This window comes from Eurosta solidaginis, chromosome 1, assembly GCF_040869045.1.
Source record: "Eurosta solidaginis isolate ZX-2024a chromosome 1, ASM4086904v1, whole genome shotgun sequence".
Classification (NCBI taxonomy): domain Eukaryota; kingdom Metazoa; phylum Arthropoda; class Insecta; order Diptera; family Tephritidae; genus Eurosta; species Eurosta solidaginis.
In genome coordinates this window covers 344129579-344149347 of record NC_090319.1, presented here as the reverse complement: position 1 = coordinate 344149347, position 19769 = coordinate 344129579, and the positions used below count along the sequence as shown (strand labels likewise).

At 34.2% G+C, this 19769-nt stretch overlaps 1 protein-coding gene across 6 annotated transcripts in view; it reads right to left on the bottom strand.

Annotated features, from left to right (window-relative positions):
* Window positions 1-19769, bottom strand: part of aus (argus) — a 151430-nt gene that overhangs the window by 26720 nt on the left and 104941 nt on the right. For 3 of the 6 annotated variants that reach the window (XM_067762471.1, XM_067762470.1, XM_067762472.1), the window contains exons 5-9: window positions 11039-11162; window positions 10755-10892; window positions 8227-8364; window positions 4618-4706; window positions 4429-4556 (exon numbers count right to left, since the gene is read on the bottom strand). In XM_067762471.1, the coding sequence (XP_067618572.1) occupies window positions 4429-4556; window positions 4618-4706; window positions 8227-8364; window positions 10755-10892; window positions 11039-11162 (617 nt within the window). The remainder of the gene's footprint in view (window positions 1-4428; window positions 4557-4617; window positions 4707-8226; window positions 8365-10754; window positions 10893-11038; window positions 11163-19769) is intronic. The other 3 variants (XM_067762473.1, XM_067762475.1, XM_067762474.1) reach the window with 2 other exon arrangements.

Here is a 19769-nt window from a genome sequence, read left to right as displayed (position 1 = left end):
AATTGTGCTGGCAATGCTATAGCCATGGTGAAGCCGTAAGGTGGTAACAACGAGCGCACATACACACACAAATTCCATATAATTTGTTTGTGTAATTCGTTGGTGGTAATGTCAAAAACACTCTGAGGAATGTTCGTACTGTCAAAATTCATGAGAAAAGTTGCAATCAGCTTGGCTAATGCTTTCACCTTTAATGACTCCGCCATCAATCAGCTTTGCCAGCATAGTTTGAAATTAATAATCAACATAAACGATTTGATTCCGTTTTGATACGGCAGAAAACGAAACGAAATCATTTCGTTAATTTCACGTTCTTAACGTTAATAAACGAAACGAAATGACTTTGTTTCGTTTATTAACGTTAATTATCGTAACGAAATGATATCGGTTCGTTGGTTAAGCATGCCTGCAATGAGAGCGAGATACACTTTGGAAAGCTTACGAATATTACAACAAAGGAAAAACACAGTCAATAAAACGGAAGACACAGCTGGAATTGCCTCTGCGTACCTACTATACCTATAAGCACTTTAGTATGACAATGATACCCAATGCGCGCGGTACTAATAATTAGTTAATTTTTTAGTTAATAATATAAACAAATAATGTAAGCTTTTTAGTTTTTGTTTTTGTCATATGTAACTCAATGTTTATTTGTTAAAATTCAAAGTGTAATGCAAAATATGTATAATGATTTTGTTGTTGAATATAGATCTCGCTCCTGAAGATGCTAGGGTGACTAGCGAAATGTCGAGCTGCAACAGTGAAGTAAAATTGTTTTATTTGCACTGAAAACCAAATAGGTCAAATAGCCTACTTAACTCCAATAAAACAATAATTATCATAAAAATTATTGTTCTGGCTCTGAGATCGAATCGAACCTTGAATACTTTATCAAAAGGCCGATAAAACAAAAATCATTGCAAAATAAAATAAAATTAAATATAATGAAATTAAATAAAATAATAGAAAATAAAATCAAATAAAATTAAATTAAATAAGTATATTAAAACAAGTAAGGAAGTCTAAGTTCGGGTGAAACCGAACATTACATACCCAACTGTACACTTGAAATGCTGTTGTTGTTTGTTTCGAGTTATGGCTCCCGAAACATTGAAAATTGCTTAGACAAAAAAAGGGCGGTGCCACACCCATTTTCAAAATATTTTGTGTTTTCCAATTTAATGTTATAATTTAATTTAGAAAGTAAAATTCTATTGATACAAAGCTCTTTTTCGCTAAGATATAGTTTATTATTTTCATCTACGACCCTTTTAAAAATTTTTCATATAAAAGTGGGCGTGGTCTTTAACCGATATCGTCCATTTTTTCTAAAAATATTTCTTACTATACAGAACATTTGTGTACCCAATTTTATTACGATCCGTTAATTCTTCTTCGAGTTATGGCTCCCTAAACATAGCAAATTGCTTACTCATAAAAGGGACGGTGCCACGCCCATTTTTTAATTTGAAGTTTTTCCAATTTACTGTTATAAATACACTTGGGGAAATGATATACCATTGATGTAAAGCTCTTTTTTGCAAATATATAGCTTATTTTATTCGTCCATGACCCTTTTAAAAATCTTTTATATAAAAGTGGGCGTGATCCTTAACCGATTTCGTTAATTTTTCTTCAAAGTATTCCTTATAGTAAAGGCAACATCTCTGCCGAATTTTGTTACGATGGGTTTAACGATTTTTGATTTATGATTAATAATATTTGTAAAATTGATTTTATCACAAGTGGGCGGTGCCACGCCCATTTAAATTTTTTTTTTTTTTTAATTTTTATCAAGAGTCTCAATATCAGTCCACACGTCAAATTTCAACATTATAGGGGTATTATTTACTAAATAATCAGGTTTTTTGTGTTTTTCAAAATGTTATATATATAAAGTGGGCGCGGTTATCATCCGATTTCGCTCATTTTCAATACCAATCTATTCTGGGTCCAGGTAAGCTCGTGTACCAAATTTGGTGAAGATATCTCAATATTTACTCAAGTTATCGTGTTAACGGTCGGACGGACGGGCGAACATGGCTCAATCAAAATTTTTTTCGATACTGATGATTTTACCTGTACAACCAACAGTTATCCAATCAAAGTTATGATACCCTGTGTACAAGTACAGCTGGGTATAAAAATAAATAAATTAAAACAAATTTAATTAAATAAAGAAAAGGAAAAGAAAGTAAAGGAAAGCAAAAGAAGGAAATAAATGGAAAGGAAAGGAAGAGAAAGGAGAGCAAAGGTAAGTAAAAAAAGCAACAGAAGGGAGAAGAAAGCAAACGAAGATATAGCTGCGCCTGTAGTTGTTGAATTTCACCCACTGGGCGAACTCTAGTCACAATAGACTTTTGGGACTTGTTCTACAAAATTTTCGTAATTATTGATTTAACTGTTTTGTTGAAAGGTTACTGTCCTGCAGTTTAATTCTAACTTAATCTCACAACGGAACTTAACGCATTTGCGTTATCACATTTCATTAGGGCAATGATCCTTGACTTCATGAAGAAACCTTACTTGTTTTGTAGCAAAGAATTGATTTGAAAAAATATTTTCTATACGAGGTGAACACAAAAAAAATCAATTAAGAAATGGATGGAATTTCAATAACTATAGCGGTTTCTGAAAACTGCGCACATGCGGAGAACTATCCATAAAACGGCAACGCTGTCCATACCACGACGCTTTCAATCATTTTCTTCATAAACTTATTATAGGATGTTAATACATGTAGTTAACTTTATGCCAGTTTCAGACAGAGGCCTAATGAAATAATAAGTCAGGTTTTCTACATTAAATCTTTTATTGAACTCAATGTTCCAAACAATATTCAAATTGTTAATTATCTCATTTGTGCTTTATTGAATGCCTGATGTTGTTAAAAATCTACATAGTCGGTTTTGCTTGCTGTTTCGGATTCTATTGTCAATGTAACAAATGACAGTCAAAAATAAACTATTTTCAATAATTTACAAGTAATAGGCAAATGTAAATTTATATTTCTGCAGCATTTACAGCAAAATGTGTTTTTTTTTTTTAAATAAGCATACATATGTATATTTTATTTTGATTGACTTTAAAGAGAAAGGGGCTGCTATTCATTTTAAATATTTTTTGTAAAAGGCATACTATTTTTTGGGACTGCTGACAGATGATCGTTAATCATGCAAAAGGCCCAATGTGAAAAGGAAAAATTTATTATTTCATTAAACAAAATTGTGATTTCTTTAGTTCTATTGAAATCTATTGAAATCAGTATTACGATTGTTATAATATTTACTCTCATTTGAGGCGTTTTTACTCGACTGAAATTCAATTTATCGGTTTAGGACACGTTCGCGAGATTATTTTTCTTGGGATAATTGAATAAAAATAAATTTAACTAAAATTCTTAAATGTGTTGATGAATACCATTGGCCAAATCGTAACATCCGTAATCGTATAGCCGTCACATAAAAACATGATTTTCGAATTATGACATACGTGAACTTACTACTTCGATCGTAATTTTGAATCGCACACATACGTGACGAGTGACTGAACGTACACGTTACGTTGCACTTTCATTCGAACACAAACTTGGGATCACACACAAATTTCATTGACAATTTAAGTATATTGTTAAAATAGATGAATAAATAAAATATAATAACAAATTTCTAACTGTTATTATTAAAAACTTTGAATTCCAACGACCTTAATCCAAGCCAAAAGAAAATAATGGCGAAATTGATGGCGAGACACCTGCTTTGCACCTGCTTGTTTCAAATTTAACTTCTCCAGAAGGTAACTAAGAGCTTATTTAGTTAAGCGAAATTTCTTAAAAGAAACAGCAAAAAATTGTTACAAAGAAATAAAACATAAATCGTACGCTTACGGTTTGGTTCAAGAAGTCGTCTTAACCGACTTCGGACTATCTTTTCATTGCCTTTGCTATTATTGGAGCTCAAGACAAAACAATAAAATTGGATCCATTATTTATTATATTATTTTTTATGTTTTTTGGCAACCAATTTGACAGTTCATAATCTATTTGAGCTAAAAATACAATCCATCCTAATGTAATTGTGAATTGGAAATAAATTACGTTCCGTTGGTTATCATATATTATAATCTCACGGTGTTTATACGTCTGAAGAATCACGTAATTTTCTTTGGTATGACTGCCGATCCGTGCTCGTATGTTACTATTCGAACCCAGTTTCATTAATCGGAAACCGAGATAAAATTTTAAACTGTCTGGAATATTAGCAATAAAAAAAGATTTTCAATCTGAGTTCTCCACCTCTTTTAGTTTCACATTATGAAAAGTAAAAATTTTTTTGTAATTTCGAATTTGATCTGCAGTTTTAAAATTTCACACTTTCACTGTTGTGTAAAAATTTACACTTTTTAACATTGAATTCGCATACTTACTTTGGATGATAATTGTATACAGCATTGCCCATTAAAACATGCCAATGTCGGGGTCCTTTGAACCACACAGGGAAATCACAACGTTCTGTTACTGGCGGTTTTCGCAGTGACATTATTCGGGAGCCAACCTACAGGGCAAAGAAATTTGTATGAAAATAAATAAAATCAGTGCAATATGGATCGAATCACCTCTGCGCTATCTAATCCGTTGCAGGTAGCATCACCTGATTGTGCCAATTTGTATTCAGCGTCTTTTGCACTTACAATACTGGGTCCACCTAACATAAAAAAAAAATTAAGTTAATTAAAGTAATTGCTAAGTTTTTCCTTGTATGCTGGTTGCTACTTTTCCTATTAAAGTGGTTTATCTTCTTTCAGTTCTCTTACGAGGGCCCGCGTTCCTTTAGCACGAGACCTATTAACTGGGACATGAAATGTGAAAAAATAAACACAGAAAATGCTGATAAAGGAGTGCATTCTCTGAGTGCATTTCAATACTCTTACGACCGATTGGGGTCACTAGAAACTATTGGCCCCACGGAGGCATTTGGAGAACTTATAGTCTACTGCTGGTAGTTAAACTCATACTAGGTTTAGGATGATTATATAAAATAAAACTCAGATGTCTAGTTGATTAAATTTTTTTCCAAACATTCCTGATATCCCGGTAAATGGTTTAATCCTAACAATTAACCATGGCGTATGTTATTGTTGCTAAATAGCGCCACATTTTCTTTCGAATATATATAGGCCCAATATGGATCCATATATATAAGAACATGATCGAAACGCAATCAGTATCTTATAGTTCAACTTTAAAAAAAGGAGAAACCTAATTGCTTTAAGTTTACCGCTTAGAAATCATAAATATTGCTTGGTAGCATGACCAATGGCAGTAGAACGGCAGTCAAAGTCATTACAATTGAGTTGTTTCAACGACTGATGGGCGCTAGATGTGTCATAACTCAGTAGCGTTACGCTACAATCCAGATAAGAGTGAGTACCCTGCAAAGAGAATGGTAGACAGTCACTCAAAGCGGCAGTTTCGCACTACAGGTTTAATGGCCACCTCCGTTCTGCGATAGATTAGAACTGACTGTCTCAATTTTTTTAGTGAGCAAGTAAGTGATTAAAATCCTTTGAGCTGGATACCAACTCAAAATAGACGGAACGGTCCCTTGTCATAATGAAGCATAAGACCCCTGAGATTAGACTATCTAGGCGAGTGACACTTGTATGTGTATGCACCACATGATGTTATATATTTCTGGGATATACTTGAAATACAGCTCTAAATAGAACTCTTATTGGCTTGCCTACATTTGGGAAGTGGTCTTTATTCCCTTTCTTTTCATTCCATTGTTCATCCTCTTATACATTGTCATCTATTTCCTCTCCCTATTCCAGTCCCCCGCGTGTACCCTATTCCTTTCTTCTAATCTCACTCTTATATTCCTTCTCCATCTTGCTCATGCGTTTCCACTCATGCGCTCGCTACCACTCCAAGTCTCTATTTTGAGTACAGCTCTACTTCCACTCAAATCGCCCCTCCTACTCCTAGTCCCTATTTTTCCTCCAGCTCCACTCCCTCCACACTCTCTACCTCTAACATGATTTTCCTAAACAGGGAATCTTTATACCAAACATTTGATACCTCTTTCAAATAGTTGCGAAGATATAGTGAGTTAAAATTTTTCTAATTCCAGAATTATATACATACATATATACTAGCAAAACTGTCAGACTTTTAAAAAAATTTACCTCTTACTCTCCCTCCATCTTTCCTTATCCTATATTCACTCCTCCTTCGCTTTCTCTGCATCTTTTTTACCTCACTTCTTTTCCGCTCTATCTATCCCTATCTCTCTATCTTCATCTTACTCTATCTCTTTCTCCTTCCTCCTTTCTTTTTTCTCTAGTTCTTCTTATTCTTCTCCATCCATTTTACCCAGTTTCGGTTCCAGTTGCAGATCAATCCCAGTCCTGGTTCATTTCCCGGAAAAAAACTGTCGTAAATACTAATCTAAGCAAATGGATACCTATGCACATACATACCAAATTTCCCGGAAATGGAGCCGTCAATAGAATTAGTTCGAATGGATCGGTCCCTGGTCCACTTCCCGAGAAGAAACTTCACAGGATGAGTAAAAACAAACATACATGCTCCTTTATATATTTAGACTAGAAGACCCGGCAGACGATGTCCTACCCCAAATTTGGCCTATCTGTATACATTTTAATAAGCTTTTTCCATCTGACTCTGCCCTCCCCCCTCTTCACTTTTTCCTAATCCTTTTATTCACTCCTCCCTCCGTCTTTATCGCTTCATCTATCTCCATCTTCGTCTCATTCTATCTCTTTCTCAATCTCCCTCTCCTTCTCTCTTTTCTCTTCTCTCAATTCCTTCTCATTCTTCTGCATCCCTTATTGCCTTTCCCAGAGGGTGGTTTGTATTTTATTCCAGCCCCAGTCCCAGTCCCACTCCGAGTCTCAGTCCCAGTCCTAGTCCTAATCCCAGTCCCAGTCTGTCTCTGGATAATATATAACTCTGTACTAAAGCACTCATCAACAGCTTTCATTTGATATCCATATTGTATAAACACTGTCTAGGCATTCACCGGCCCACGTTTTGGCCTATATCTCGCGACCATAGTCACCCAGATGTATGAAAATTACCCTATACTAAAGCACTCATCAACAGCTTTGATTTGTTATCCATATTCTATAAACACATTCTAGGGGTACTCGGGTCCACGTTTCGGCCTATATCTCAAGACCCTGTACGTCGATCGTAACCAAACCTATGTAGTAACCACCGTGTGAGTTTTACGCAACTTGCGTGAAAGTTTGAACAAAATCGACCTAACATTTTATTATTACGTATAAACAAATTAAAAAAATTGCAATAAAATAATACCGTGACTATAAACTGAGATATAACCTATCCTATATTTCAAGTTAGATCAAACTACACACGGGATGCAAAACAAATTCAAAATCGGTTCAGCAGTTTAGGAGTCCATTGGCCTCAAACGTGTGACACGTGTTTTTTATATATTAAGATTATATATGGAGTATATACATATACATACATATGTACTCGAATATCAAAAACTTGAGCCAAACAAATCAGGGACCTGGATATGAACTTGCAGTCCGACCCGATGGTAATTGAATCTATGCTTAATCTGGTACTCATCAATAATCTAGACAACAAATTCATGATTTGTCTTTACTTCATTCATAGAAATATATTTTCTTGTTCTGCATAGAGGTGATTCAGCTCCTTAGATCAGCTTTTCCATCTCGATATTCCAATTCACACAGAAACAATATTTTTGATCCATGTTCCCGGACACAAAGGAAATAGGATTTAATGGTGAATACTTTTAAATAAATTATCCTTCCAATATATATACATTATTTATCCACCCTGTCGGAAAATCAACAAAACAAAATAAGACTTTTCAGTGACTTTTCACACCTCCGCTGTATGATTTCCTAAACTCTTTTGGGATAAGTTTTGACTGTTCCGGTATAATTATGGGATTATTTCCGAAACTGGTACGGTTTTATATGGGATGATTTTTTTATTCTTTTGAAAACTTTTTATGTATTCATTATGATTTCCAGATTTTTATTAGGGTTTCTGCAAAATTTGCTCGCTTGGACTTCATAATTAATTGTATGATTTATTTCGGGTGAGATCGGACATTTTGGTTAGTATATTTGCATCTATTTGAGGATTTAAAACTTAGTAGCGCTCACTTGTTTTCTACAAATTAACATATTACTCACCCATTAATGATGATATTTTCTCATAGACAAAGCAGCGATAACGTTCTTCATTTGATATTGCGTGATGATGTGAAACCAAACCAACGAGATATCTTGAGTTGCCATCCTTCCAAGTGGCCAGGCAAGTAAGCTCTTCAACTGTTTAAAGTAAAGAAGAAATTTGTTATTTCAAAATGTTGGACTTATTAAAAACTAAATTTGGAATTAATCGGCATGTTCCGCATGCGATTTGAAATTATATTCGAAACAGCACTTAGCGCGATTTTATTTTGAAAATCGTAACGATTTTGTCAATATATCCCATTTGATTTCCGATATTCTGTTATAGGATAAAAATTGCATTTGAACCCATTCAATCTAACAATTAAGTTGTCGATTTGTCTGTTATTCGCGTAGCAACTTTTGCACCGATTGAAAATCGATTAGCTAGTATTCTATTTCATCAGAAACTGTCATTTTTCGGTTAGTGACAGGTAATAAATTAAGTATTTTGTCGTTAAAAAATTAAAATTAAAAGTTTTTATAAATTTAATTTGATGTCATAAACACTTAACAGAATTAAGTTAATTAAGATGCAAACAGTATGAAATTTTTTTTCTTGCGAAGTACAAAATATATGAGCTGCTGTTAACTTCAGAACGTCTTTACGAATTGCAGAAGTCATAGAAAAATTACAAAAACGACTATTCGAATCTGTCGCCAATCGAATGCACAAAACTAGTCAATGAGTGATGATAAATTTTTAACTTAACAACTTTTGCCAATCGACTAATCGATTATTCGAATAGTTGATTATCAAGAGCTTTAGATCCTAATAGACATTTTGCAACTTAAAGTTGTTAACAAGGACGTATCTCAGACATCCTGTTAATAAAGTCGTGTCTCACCGAAGTCATTAATAAGTCATATCTCTGGAGACGAGTCAAAAAGGTTATAACTGAAAAATTTTATTTTCTATCAGAAAAGATGTGAATTAAACGTAATTTATTTCTTTTCCAGAGTTCGCCAAAGACTTTTAACACGTTTATGGGTTATAAAATGGGATTCATTCTGTATTGCGAACGATAGCTCAGACGAAGCTATAGTATTCTCTATCATTTTCGTTCGGCATTTAGGTTGATATCTCTTCTGTCATGTTTTTTCAGTCACAAACTTTTACACGGTCTCCTAAGATACGACTCTAATAATGCCTTGGCTGAGAAACGAACTTATTAACAGAATGTCTCAGATACGCCCTTCTTAACAGAAGCTTTAAGTTACGACCTTTCTATGAGGACAGGCCGATACGTTTTATGAATAGTACGTTATTAATATGTATTGCAGTAAATAAAATTTTTTTGGAAAAAGTTTTGTATAAAAACTGAAACCAAAAATAATCAATAAAGAGAAATATTCGATTTTAATTTATAATTTAATTCAATTTGGATACATTTTATTTAGTTTCATTTAATTTAATTAATTTAATTTCAATTTGGTTTTATTAAATTTATTTTAAACTAATGGCTCAACTTAAGAATTATAGTATTCTCAGCAAAAGAGGGAATTTTTTTTAAAGCGAAAAATGCTTAAGTTGAAAAAATGATAGTTCCCAACTTGTGGTTCTTTAACTGGACTCAAGTGTAAGATCCCAATACTCAAGTATTTTCACGAAAATAAAATAAAATAATATGTAATTTATTTTTGATAACGTTTCATTATTGCTATCAATCAGGTGTTGGCTTTGGTGGTATCACACTGCAGATTTTTTTTCAACTTCACCTCAACTCGATCTACATTGTACATTGGATATAAGCTGGAGAAACATGTTGAATATTCATTTGCGAACTGTACATTCCTCAAAATTTCTGAAGGTTGGATAATAATTTGAAAATGCTAATGACGTTGAAGATCAACTCGAGAACTCTAAATTTTACAAAATTTCTCAAAGGTTGGACAGTGATTGCAGAATGAAGTTGGATATCAACTTGAGAACTATCTGGTTTAAGAATAACTAGATAATGATGTTTGATATCACCTCCGGAACAAGATATATATTTCGCTGGAGAAATGCCTTTTAAATGTTTGTTGGGTAAGTAAAATACAGCTGGTTTCGTATCTACAAATTATCTAGATAATAAAAAAACAATGTTGCCGTACAAAAAAGCCTACCCCATAGGCGGCTTTAAACTGTGACTGAAAAACTGCTCATTAGTTTAACTGGAGTTTAAATTTGACTAGAGTTTTAGCAAACTTAGTATAAGCTTGGTTTAACCAACTACTTATAAACCGCACCTTAGAAAGACCACTCTTACGTTATCTCTCATACCGAGAGGAAAGATTTTTACACATACAACACGAGAACGATTTTCAGAACATGCATGTCATGCACTTTTTTTTAATAAAATTTTTGTAATTTTTAACCACATTAGTGGCAACTGTTTACCAGTTTTAATTAGGGAAAATAATTACTAACATAAATTAATTAAGTACTATATAATCATGACTTTTTCGAGTTCAGATAGTTTCTAAGAGTTCAATTTTATTCCTACCTGTGCTCTCGGTGCCCTGCACATCTGGACAAGCTTGAAAGCTGAGTAGCAGACGACTATCTTCGGTGCAGCTTTCAATATTGGAAACGGGACTTCGACATTCACCGTGTCCACGATTGTATGTGAATATGAATGGACCTGAAAAACATTACATTTCAAAAAAAATTTTAATTTTATAAAAATTCAAAATTAATAAAAAACAATAAAAATATGTACATACAAAATTTGTCTAAATTGAAGTCTAATTAAACTTTCAAATGTGTTTATGCAACTTAAAAACTTACCCTTCAATGGACACTTCACCGGTTCGGCACTTTCGCGAAATAGCGAATATAACAAAGCATCACCCGGTATTTGATCGCAGAGATTTTGTAAAGTTTCACGGCCCTTGCAAAAGTCTGGGGGACATAAATTTTAGAAAGCCACAACAAAAGTGTAGCGATTAATGCACATTTTGCATGAATAAAATAACAAATAACATGAAATATTATGTTTTAGTATATGAAAAAGTGTTAAGTAAAGAAAGAAGCACACACACTACTACATACTAATGTTTATAAAAATTAATGGATGTGTTAATAGATTGTAAAAAACTTGAGTTGATAAAACAATAAATACTTAAAGAAAATAAAATATATAAATAAAAGTAATAAATGTAATAAATAATTCTTATCAAAGTTGACGATTAACCTCTTTTAAGTACGTTAGTAGCCATCGACAACAAATATCCACTTTGCGGATTATCAGCCGATCTTTAAATAGGATCTACATCATACTTTATGTTGTGACAGCTACAGAGGACTTTCAGCTATTTTTTGAGAATTTATCTTGTGATTCAATAACTTAGTTTTAACCGACGCTATCGAAGTGAAATGTTAGCAAACTTTAAATAAAAAATAAAAGCTAATGCCGCTGATAACGTGTTAAATTTTCTTTTATTTAACGATAAAAATGTTTACTAAATTTCAAAATCGTCAAAATGCCCGTTAAGCAAACTTAGCACTGGTAAAGTAAAGGTCGATATCACTGAAGTTGACAACCGTGATAGGGATGAGTATTTAATGATGATATAGAGCATGGGTTTCCAAAAATTTAATGAGCATAATTGTGCTATGGAATGCAGTCGTCTAGAGATGTCTGTATTGTAGATACTAGAGATGGGTACGGGACTAAACATTAAATCTGGAACCCGTAACTAAACTTTTCCGAACCTTTTGTAAATTATTTTAATATTGCTCTCTTCCATTGCTTAAGGCGCAAACTATGTATTACGCAACGCCATGATAATTTTTTTTCTCGTGTGAACATGATGTGATGTGATATAAAGCATTCATTTCAGTGAGTGAGAGAGCCACCGAGTATAGTATAAGATTCAAATGAAGCCGTAAAAGCAATTGTAACTACTAGTAATATGGAATTACGTCGGAAAGCAAAAACACTGCCAGTGAAGTGACATAAGGTCAACGGTTATAACCACCACAAAGGGCTCTTAGGTTAATCGGAAAACAAAGACCATAACGGTGGGTGATATAAATTCAAACGCCTTAAGCTCAATTGCAGGTAAAGTGACATAAGGTCAATGATCTTATGACAATTTCGGCGACATTTTCATATGGTTTAGATGAGGAAAAGTGACATCACAGCTTATGCTGCACAGTGGGAACAAATTGAACATTTTGATTCACTAATTTTTGCAGGTCGTAATATTTAACCGATTTTGGATTTTTTTTTATAGAAAAATATTGAAATTTAGAAGCGTACCTGCCGCGATTTTTTAAATTCTTTTTATTAATTTTTTGTGTGCAAAATGCATAAATATGGGAAAATATTTAGAAAATCTATTCTCGTGTGCCTGTTAATAAATATTTCTTACCGACAACTATGCCACAATAAATATGAAACTATGCAAAAACCGAAAGAGAATTAAAGAAAATTGAATATTTCCAACAAAAAAATTAAAAAATATGTTTACTTAATCCGCTTTCTAACACTACGCCGTTTGACACTGACCGAAGTGTCAAAACAGTGTGGAACGGGTGGAACGTGCGTTTGAAACTGAACGAAGTGTCAAAGTTGCCGGGGTTGCTGCCATCAGTATCGACGCAGGGGTGCAATAATTAACGAAAAATGGACCGGAATTTCAGATATGGGTTGCTGTGATGGTAAATTTTGTCTATCGAAAATTTTACAGAAGTCGTAGAATAGGGTATCCAAAGACGCGTAGTTATATCAACATTAACGGTCCAAACACGGTAGTCAAGTTTTTCGACCCATTAAAAAGTTATGCGCGAAAAACAGTACTACAGCTACTATACACCCAACTACACTACAGTTTCTACACTATTTTGTACCAGAGTAGTACAACGCCGCCGAATAGCCTCCACAAAATATGAGATAGAACAAGCATTGTGGTCAGGTGAGCACAGCTGAGAATGAACAGCTGATACATATCTTACTTGTAAACCTTTACAATGTTCATAACAACAAAGTAATGTGCGCTGTGAGCATAAGTTTCTCTTTAAAATTAGCTAATGCATTTGTTTACTATTGACAGTTATGCGCTGTTGAAGTGGGAAATGAAACTGGTTCAATTAACAGAAAAATTAGATTAACGGAGTATCTATTTTAACAGAATGTTGTTAGCTAGAGACCAACAGTTGGTTATCTGTTGAGATAACTAAAAAATTTGTTTTCTCTACAAAAAACTTTCTTGAGTTATCCATAATGGAATAAATTTTACTTAATGTCTGTGAATTCACGAACAACAAACCTACTTTGTTGATTTCTCTAGCTCCATTTCTTTCGGTAGATCTACATTCAATCCTATCACGTTTGTGTGTTGTCGACTGAAATGAATGGTGACTTAAACTAAAATTAATAAAGATTATAACACAAACACAAAAAAAAAAAAAATGTAACCTGACACTTTATAAATATTCGAAATAAACGTATTAAAGGCATTTGTGCTCACTACATGGTGGCTAGGGTCCTCTCTGTATTTTTTCGATACCTACTATCTCATTATAAAATATGTATTTTTGATAACTCAAAGAAAACTTAGAAATATTGTCTTCACTAAAATTGCATTCACTTAAACTCGTTTATGCGTTTATATAAAATTTTACAAAATCACATAACGGAAGGGCGTATCTCATATTTTTCGAAATCGATATTTCAAAATTTTCTGGTTAGGCACATTCAAGAAGACTCTCCTTGAAGTATTATATTGTTCTTCGCAAATATTTCAATAATTTTACATAACTAGTAAAGAAAGGCAATTGAAAATATGAGTTACACCCGTTTTCTGATATACCAACGTTATTCGTACATATGTTTGTATTTAGTATGTTTGCAAAAAAATATTTCAGTTTTAATAAAAATGTGTGTATTTACAGCAGCGTGGGTATGTCTATAAATAAAAACCACAATAGCGAAACTATAAGAAAAACTTTAATGTTTGTACTTTTGTTGTTAAAATTATAACTGATGTGTTAATTCGTAAAAAATATTAACTTGAGTGTAATTCAGTGGTTTTGCCAAACGATATCCCAACACACTAAACACTAATAGGGACTTTAAAATTTGCATGTGGTTCAAGGAGCTCTCTAACTCCGGATGCTTGCATTCAAATATCCACTGTGTAGCAACCTAACACTAATATGAGATGCCTCAGCGGGCTAGGGGCTTAGAATATACCCGCGGTAGGTATGCTTATCGTAAGAGGTGATTAAAATACCAAATTGATTCAAGAGGTTGCCAGTGGAATATATAGCTTCTCCAAACCAATTGTCATCCTCACCTACCCATAACGAATCCTGTTTTATTAACAGCCTAGGCTCTGAAGGTTTCTAGAGGGTTTCATGTCGTCATACCTAATCGTTCCCGAGATAGTCGGGCTAGTACTTTTATTGTGCTTGTTACCGGAACGTACCGGATCTGCATCCCGCAAAGGACCATCAACATCGATAACACTGCCCAAGGTCTTCAGGGAGTGCCCTTATCGCTACAACAAAAACAACTAATGGGAGAAGGCGCCAACCTGGCAAGACCACTTCGAAATAATCAGCATTCGAACTTCCAACATCGACGCAGATTACTATTTCGCCATAACCAAAATCCGGGCCCACCTCTGCACGGCTAAGTGCACACAATCCTTTTGTAGGTTTTGAAACCATGGAAATACTTAATGTCAACAAAGAAAGAGTCAGCGAATTTGCTTCATGGAAATCTTGTTCATATTGGCAGCTATAATTTCGAAGTAGTAAATAACACGTTTTAGCTGGGAGCTAACAAAAACAACTTAGTAAGCCTATAAATCCAGTATAGATCACTGTTGCCAACAAGCGCAACATTGGACTGAGTCGACAAACAAAAATCTAGCTCTAGAAAGCACTTCTCATTTCTCTCTTTTTATATGGAACCGGAAGCATAAGCGCTGTCTGGGGTGACTATGCGAGTATTCAAGAGAAAATTATATGGAAAGATGTATAGACCTCTACGCGTTGCCCACGTCAAGTGCCTTAGAAGACTTAGCCATGATCTATGTTATAAAATAACTCCGTCCTCTTGGCAAATACTAGAAGCTTCCTAGGACTTAAACCACTTGCTGCTTCTAGATCTGACAGCTGTATCATATATAGGAACAGGATTAATAAGTTTGAAATACCAAAAGTAAAATTATTCAACATCTCTTAAAATCTCCAAATAATGTCAGGTGGCAGCAAACAGAAAAGACTGGCACGACTTGTTGATCCTCCAAAACGGTTAGAACAATTTCAATTGAGAAAGGAAGAAAAGCTCTTGGTCCTACAAAAAAAAAGATACTTGGGGCGATTGACCTCTGTGAAGATTTAGGCCGAGCTTCTCTTCAAATTCGCGTCGCGCACCTTTCTAGTTTTCTTATAAATCGGTTGTATTATGGGACTATGGATTTATGTCGACTCCAAACGGCAGCTGCTGGGTAAATGAAATTTTACCCAGAAGCTTTTCTTGGCTGGGAGTGTTTGCCCTACAACTGCGATCCTACTAGAATTAAAAAAAAATTGAGTGAAGCTTGTCGCATACGCAGACATCGTCCAAATCGCTGTATCTCATCCATTCTCCTCAACATAAATAAAGGCTACGCGTGCAGGTAAAAGTGGCCTAAAAATAAATCCAAATAGTAGATTAGCTCATACTGTTTTCCAACAAGAAGAAGATATCACACGAGAGTTAAGTATCTGGAAGTCTAGGTAGACCGAAATCATAGCCTGAAAGCTAACATCGAAAGTAGGATGGTAAAGGTCTGTGTAAAAGGATCTTTATCAGAAACTGGGCCCTAAACCCAAACACATGATGTGCCCTAAAATGACCGGCCATGGATAAACAATACAATATCAAAATGAGTACAGCGAGCAGCCTTCGGAAGGGTAACAAGAGCACTAAGATCGTGTGCAACTTTAGCACTAAACATGCCCCTAATCCAGTTACCGCAGAAAGTTTATAAACGAAGATCTGCAAATTATGCGGCAGTAAGACTTCGTTAGTAATATTGAAACTGAAATGGTGTGAACAGAAAGGAGCGAGTAGTCTTACAGCAGTAGTCAGCACTAACTCGTTCCAGGGAATGCTTTTTCTCTTCACGGCTCACCGGGCGGTATTATGTAACAGTGCAGTACAGCGTACCTTTAAATCTGTATTTCATAAGCAGGTTCATTTTTATGGAAACCATTTTTATTATTATTAGGCCCGATGAACTGCGGCCTTTATTTAGAACTATTGTGCCTGCTATATGGTGCAGAAGCATGGACCATGACAACATTAGATGAAACGGCTTTGGGAGTGTTCGGGAGAAAAGTTCTTCGAAAGATTTACGGACTTCTAAGCGTTGGCTCCGGCGAGTACCGAAAAAGATTTAATGAAAAGCTGTTCGAGCTTTACCCAGACATCAGCAAAGCCCAGCGAATTAAAAAGCAGCGGCTACGCTAGCTAGGCCATATTATGCGAATGAAGGATGACGCTCCGGCTAAGAAAGTATTTTTATCGGAACCCGCCTGTGGTAGCAGAGGAAGGGGGCTTCTCCCACTCCGCTGGAGGAATCAGATGGAAAACGATCTAAATTCAGTTGGTGTGACTGATTCAGCCAGTAAGCAGAGCGAAGAAGCGATTGACCTGCCTTGTTGGATGGCCATAACCGATTAAACGGTTAAGCGTCAGTTTACTAAGTAAGTGCGTGCTTGACCTTTCAGCATATACTAATATGGAGTATGTGGACGTTTTTAATTTATTAAAGTACCTCTTCAGGCTTTTTTATGCGAATCAGGAAGGAATTAAAATCCACGCCACCTAGATGAATGTGAATCGGCGTTTCATCCTGTAGCTAACAAAAGCAACGGATTTATGTATCGGATAGATTTAACTTTCTTAGGTGATATCGTAGACAGTATAGTGCATTGTACGCTGGCCTTCGCTGCTTAGATTAATGAGTTTGGCTGATACTTTCGTTGCTGGGAGTATCAAAAATTTGGCCCCTCTTTGCTCAGAGTATTCAATCCAGTGAGTTCACAGAAGCCTTTTGGACCATAGAATGCTATTATAACATCCTGCTTGGCTAGGTTAGTCTGCCTGTTCATTACCTTCATTTCCCTGATGCCCTGGGACATGACTTAAAAAACCTTGTTTTTTGGCTCCCAGATCATTAAGGACTCCAATGCTTTCATCCAATAGCTTCGAAGTAATTGTGACAGTTTGCAAGACACGAAAGGCTACCTGAATGAAGATTCTCCTTTTGTCTAATATATACCAGCTCCTGTTTTTCCGTCAGCAAGCTTCGATCTATCCATGAACCAGACCTCCTAATCAGGATAAATACATATATGTATTCCCTGTTACCAAAAGCGTTCTGTCCACAATGGACATCTCAAAGTTACGTGAGATTCTGAGAGTAGGGGCCATTGCAGCACGTAGTAGCCATATGGGTTTCAACAACGTGGCATTCATATGCCCCGTCATGTGTCCGCTCTTTAGCTCAGAGATATTTTAGAGTCTTAGTGCAGCAAGTGTTGCCTCTTTCTCTATTAGAATAGGGAAGGGAAGGGAAGTACGCCCACTAAACGAAAAACGAACACTAAATTTATATGACATCCAACATTAAAGAAGTCAGATCTTTTCTCTATCTCTTTTAAGCTTAATTGAAAAACTCCTGTCAAATACTAGCCACATGTCAAAGGATATGACAAATAAATGTGCACTTGCAGGGCAGTAAAAAGCATTTTGATGTTCAACTTTGTTGACCTAAAATATTTTGTATCGAAACAAAGGCTAATCAAGCACATGAGTTATACACTAATGCAAATATACAAATATCCAAAAAAAGCAAGAAAAATGTGTAACAAAACATAAAGTATGTATGGCCGTAATATATAGTTGGTTAGTAAACGGCTACTTAGCTTTATAAAGATTTTACTTTTTTTTTTATTTAAGATAACAAAAAGCGTATGTATGTACGTATGTATTAGAGCGGTTTAAATTGTATGGATGGATTTTTTTCCATCAGGAGTATAACAAAATCGTGATGATTCTAAGAAAAATTGCTGAAGACACTATAGCTCTAAGTCCGATTTCGAGGTCCCGAATTTTGGAAAATAGATATTTTGCCATATGAATGTAGGGTTTGGCCAAAAAATCTTCATAGCTTCTGATAGAATTATAGGAAAAATATCATGTTGAGCTTACCTTAAAGGTATTTTATGTATATTTCATAACCTGTATTAATATCTATAGTGTTTTTGAATTTTAGTAGAGATATCAGGCTTAAATTATGAGAAATTAGCCTAAAATGGACTTTTAACTACTATAGGTATTATAATTTTTAACAAATTTCTTATGGATTTTTTTTTCTTTACAGCTAAAAAAAATTTCAGAACATTTCCAACAACTTTTATTCAGACAGTTTTTCTTTTTTCGAATTCGTTTTAGTAGAAAAAAATTTTCAAAAAAAAACCTAGTAATAAGCAAAAAAAAAAATTTTCAAAAAAAAACCTAGTAATAAGCAAAAAAAACACAATTTTTATAATTTTAATGTAATTTATTTAAAAAATTATTATTTTACTTAGAATTGACCATTTTAACGTAGTTTTCAAAATAAAAGTAATGTTATGTTATTATTTGTTTTTTTTAAATATCGTTTGCTCTCCATTCGTGGTTGCTTTTCACGACTTTCTGCTGTAACAGCCATAACACCTTCCCGTTTTTTTCTATAACACGTTTGGAAACAGATGTTAACAACTGTACATATATTTTGTTCCTTGCATTGGAATATTAGGATCATCTAGTGTTGGCTCATCATAATCTAAGAATTGTACCAAGTGATCATATGAAATATTTCTTGTGAATGCCGGTTCAGATAGTAAATTATAGTCATTCAGATCAATCATATCAGTATAATCTGAAGCATTAAAACTGATATTATATTTTTTGTAAACTCTGAGTTTAGGTGGATCAAGTATTTTTTCTCGATAGTATACAATTTTTTTGATAGCTCTATCACGTATGGCTTTTCTATCGTCAAATAACATTGTTAATAAAATGTTTTCTGGATGAGCGTAATATGAATTATTTTGGATTACACCATCTACAATATTAAGTAAATAACGTGGCAGGTATCGAATAAACTTTGATAAAAGTACACCGCCTTATAGAACAGAATTATAGTATTTTACATTGAAATACATTGGCACATAAATTCTAATAATATAAACTTCTAGAGTTTTCAAATTTTCCGACTGTGTATTAGTTGTTGTATATAGACGTAATACCCTGCTTGCTTTGGTTAGCCATAGAGAATGTACAGTTGTGAACCTCTGTTTCCAAACGTGTTATAGAAAAAAACGTGAAGGTGTTATGGCTGTTGCAGCAGAAAGTCGTGAAAAACAACCACGAATGGAGAGCAAAAAATATTTAAAAAAAAATAATAACATAACATTACTTTTATTTTGAAAACTACGTTAAAATGGTCAATTCTAAGTAAAAAATAAT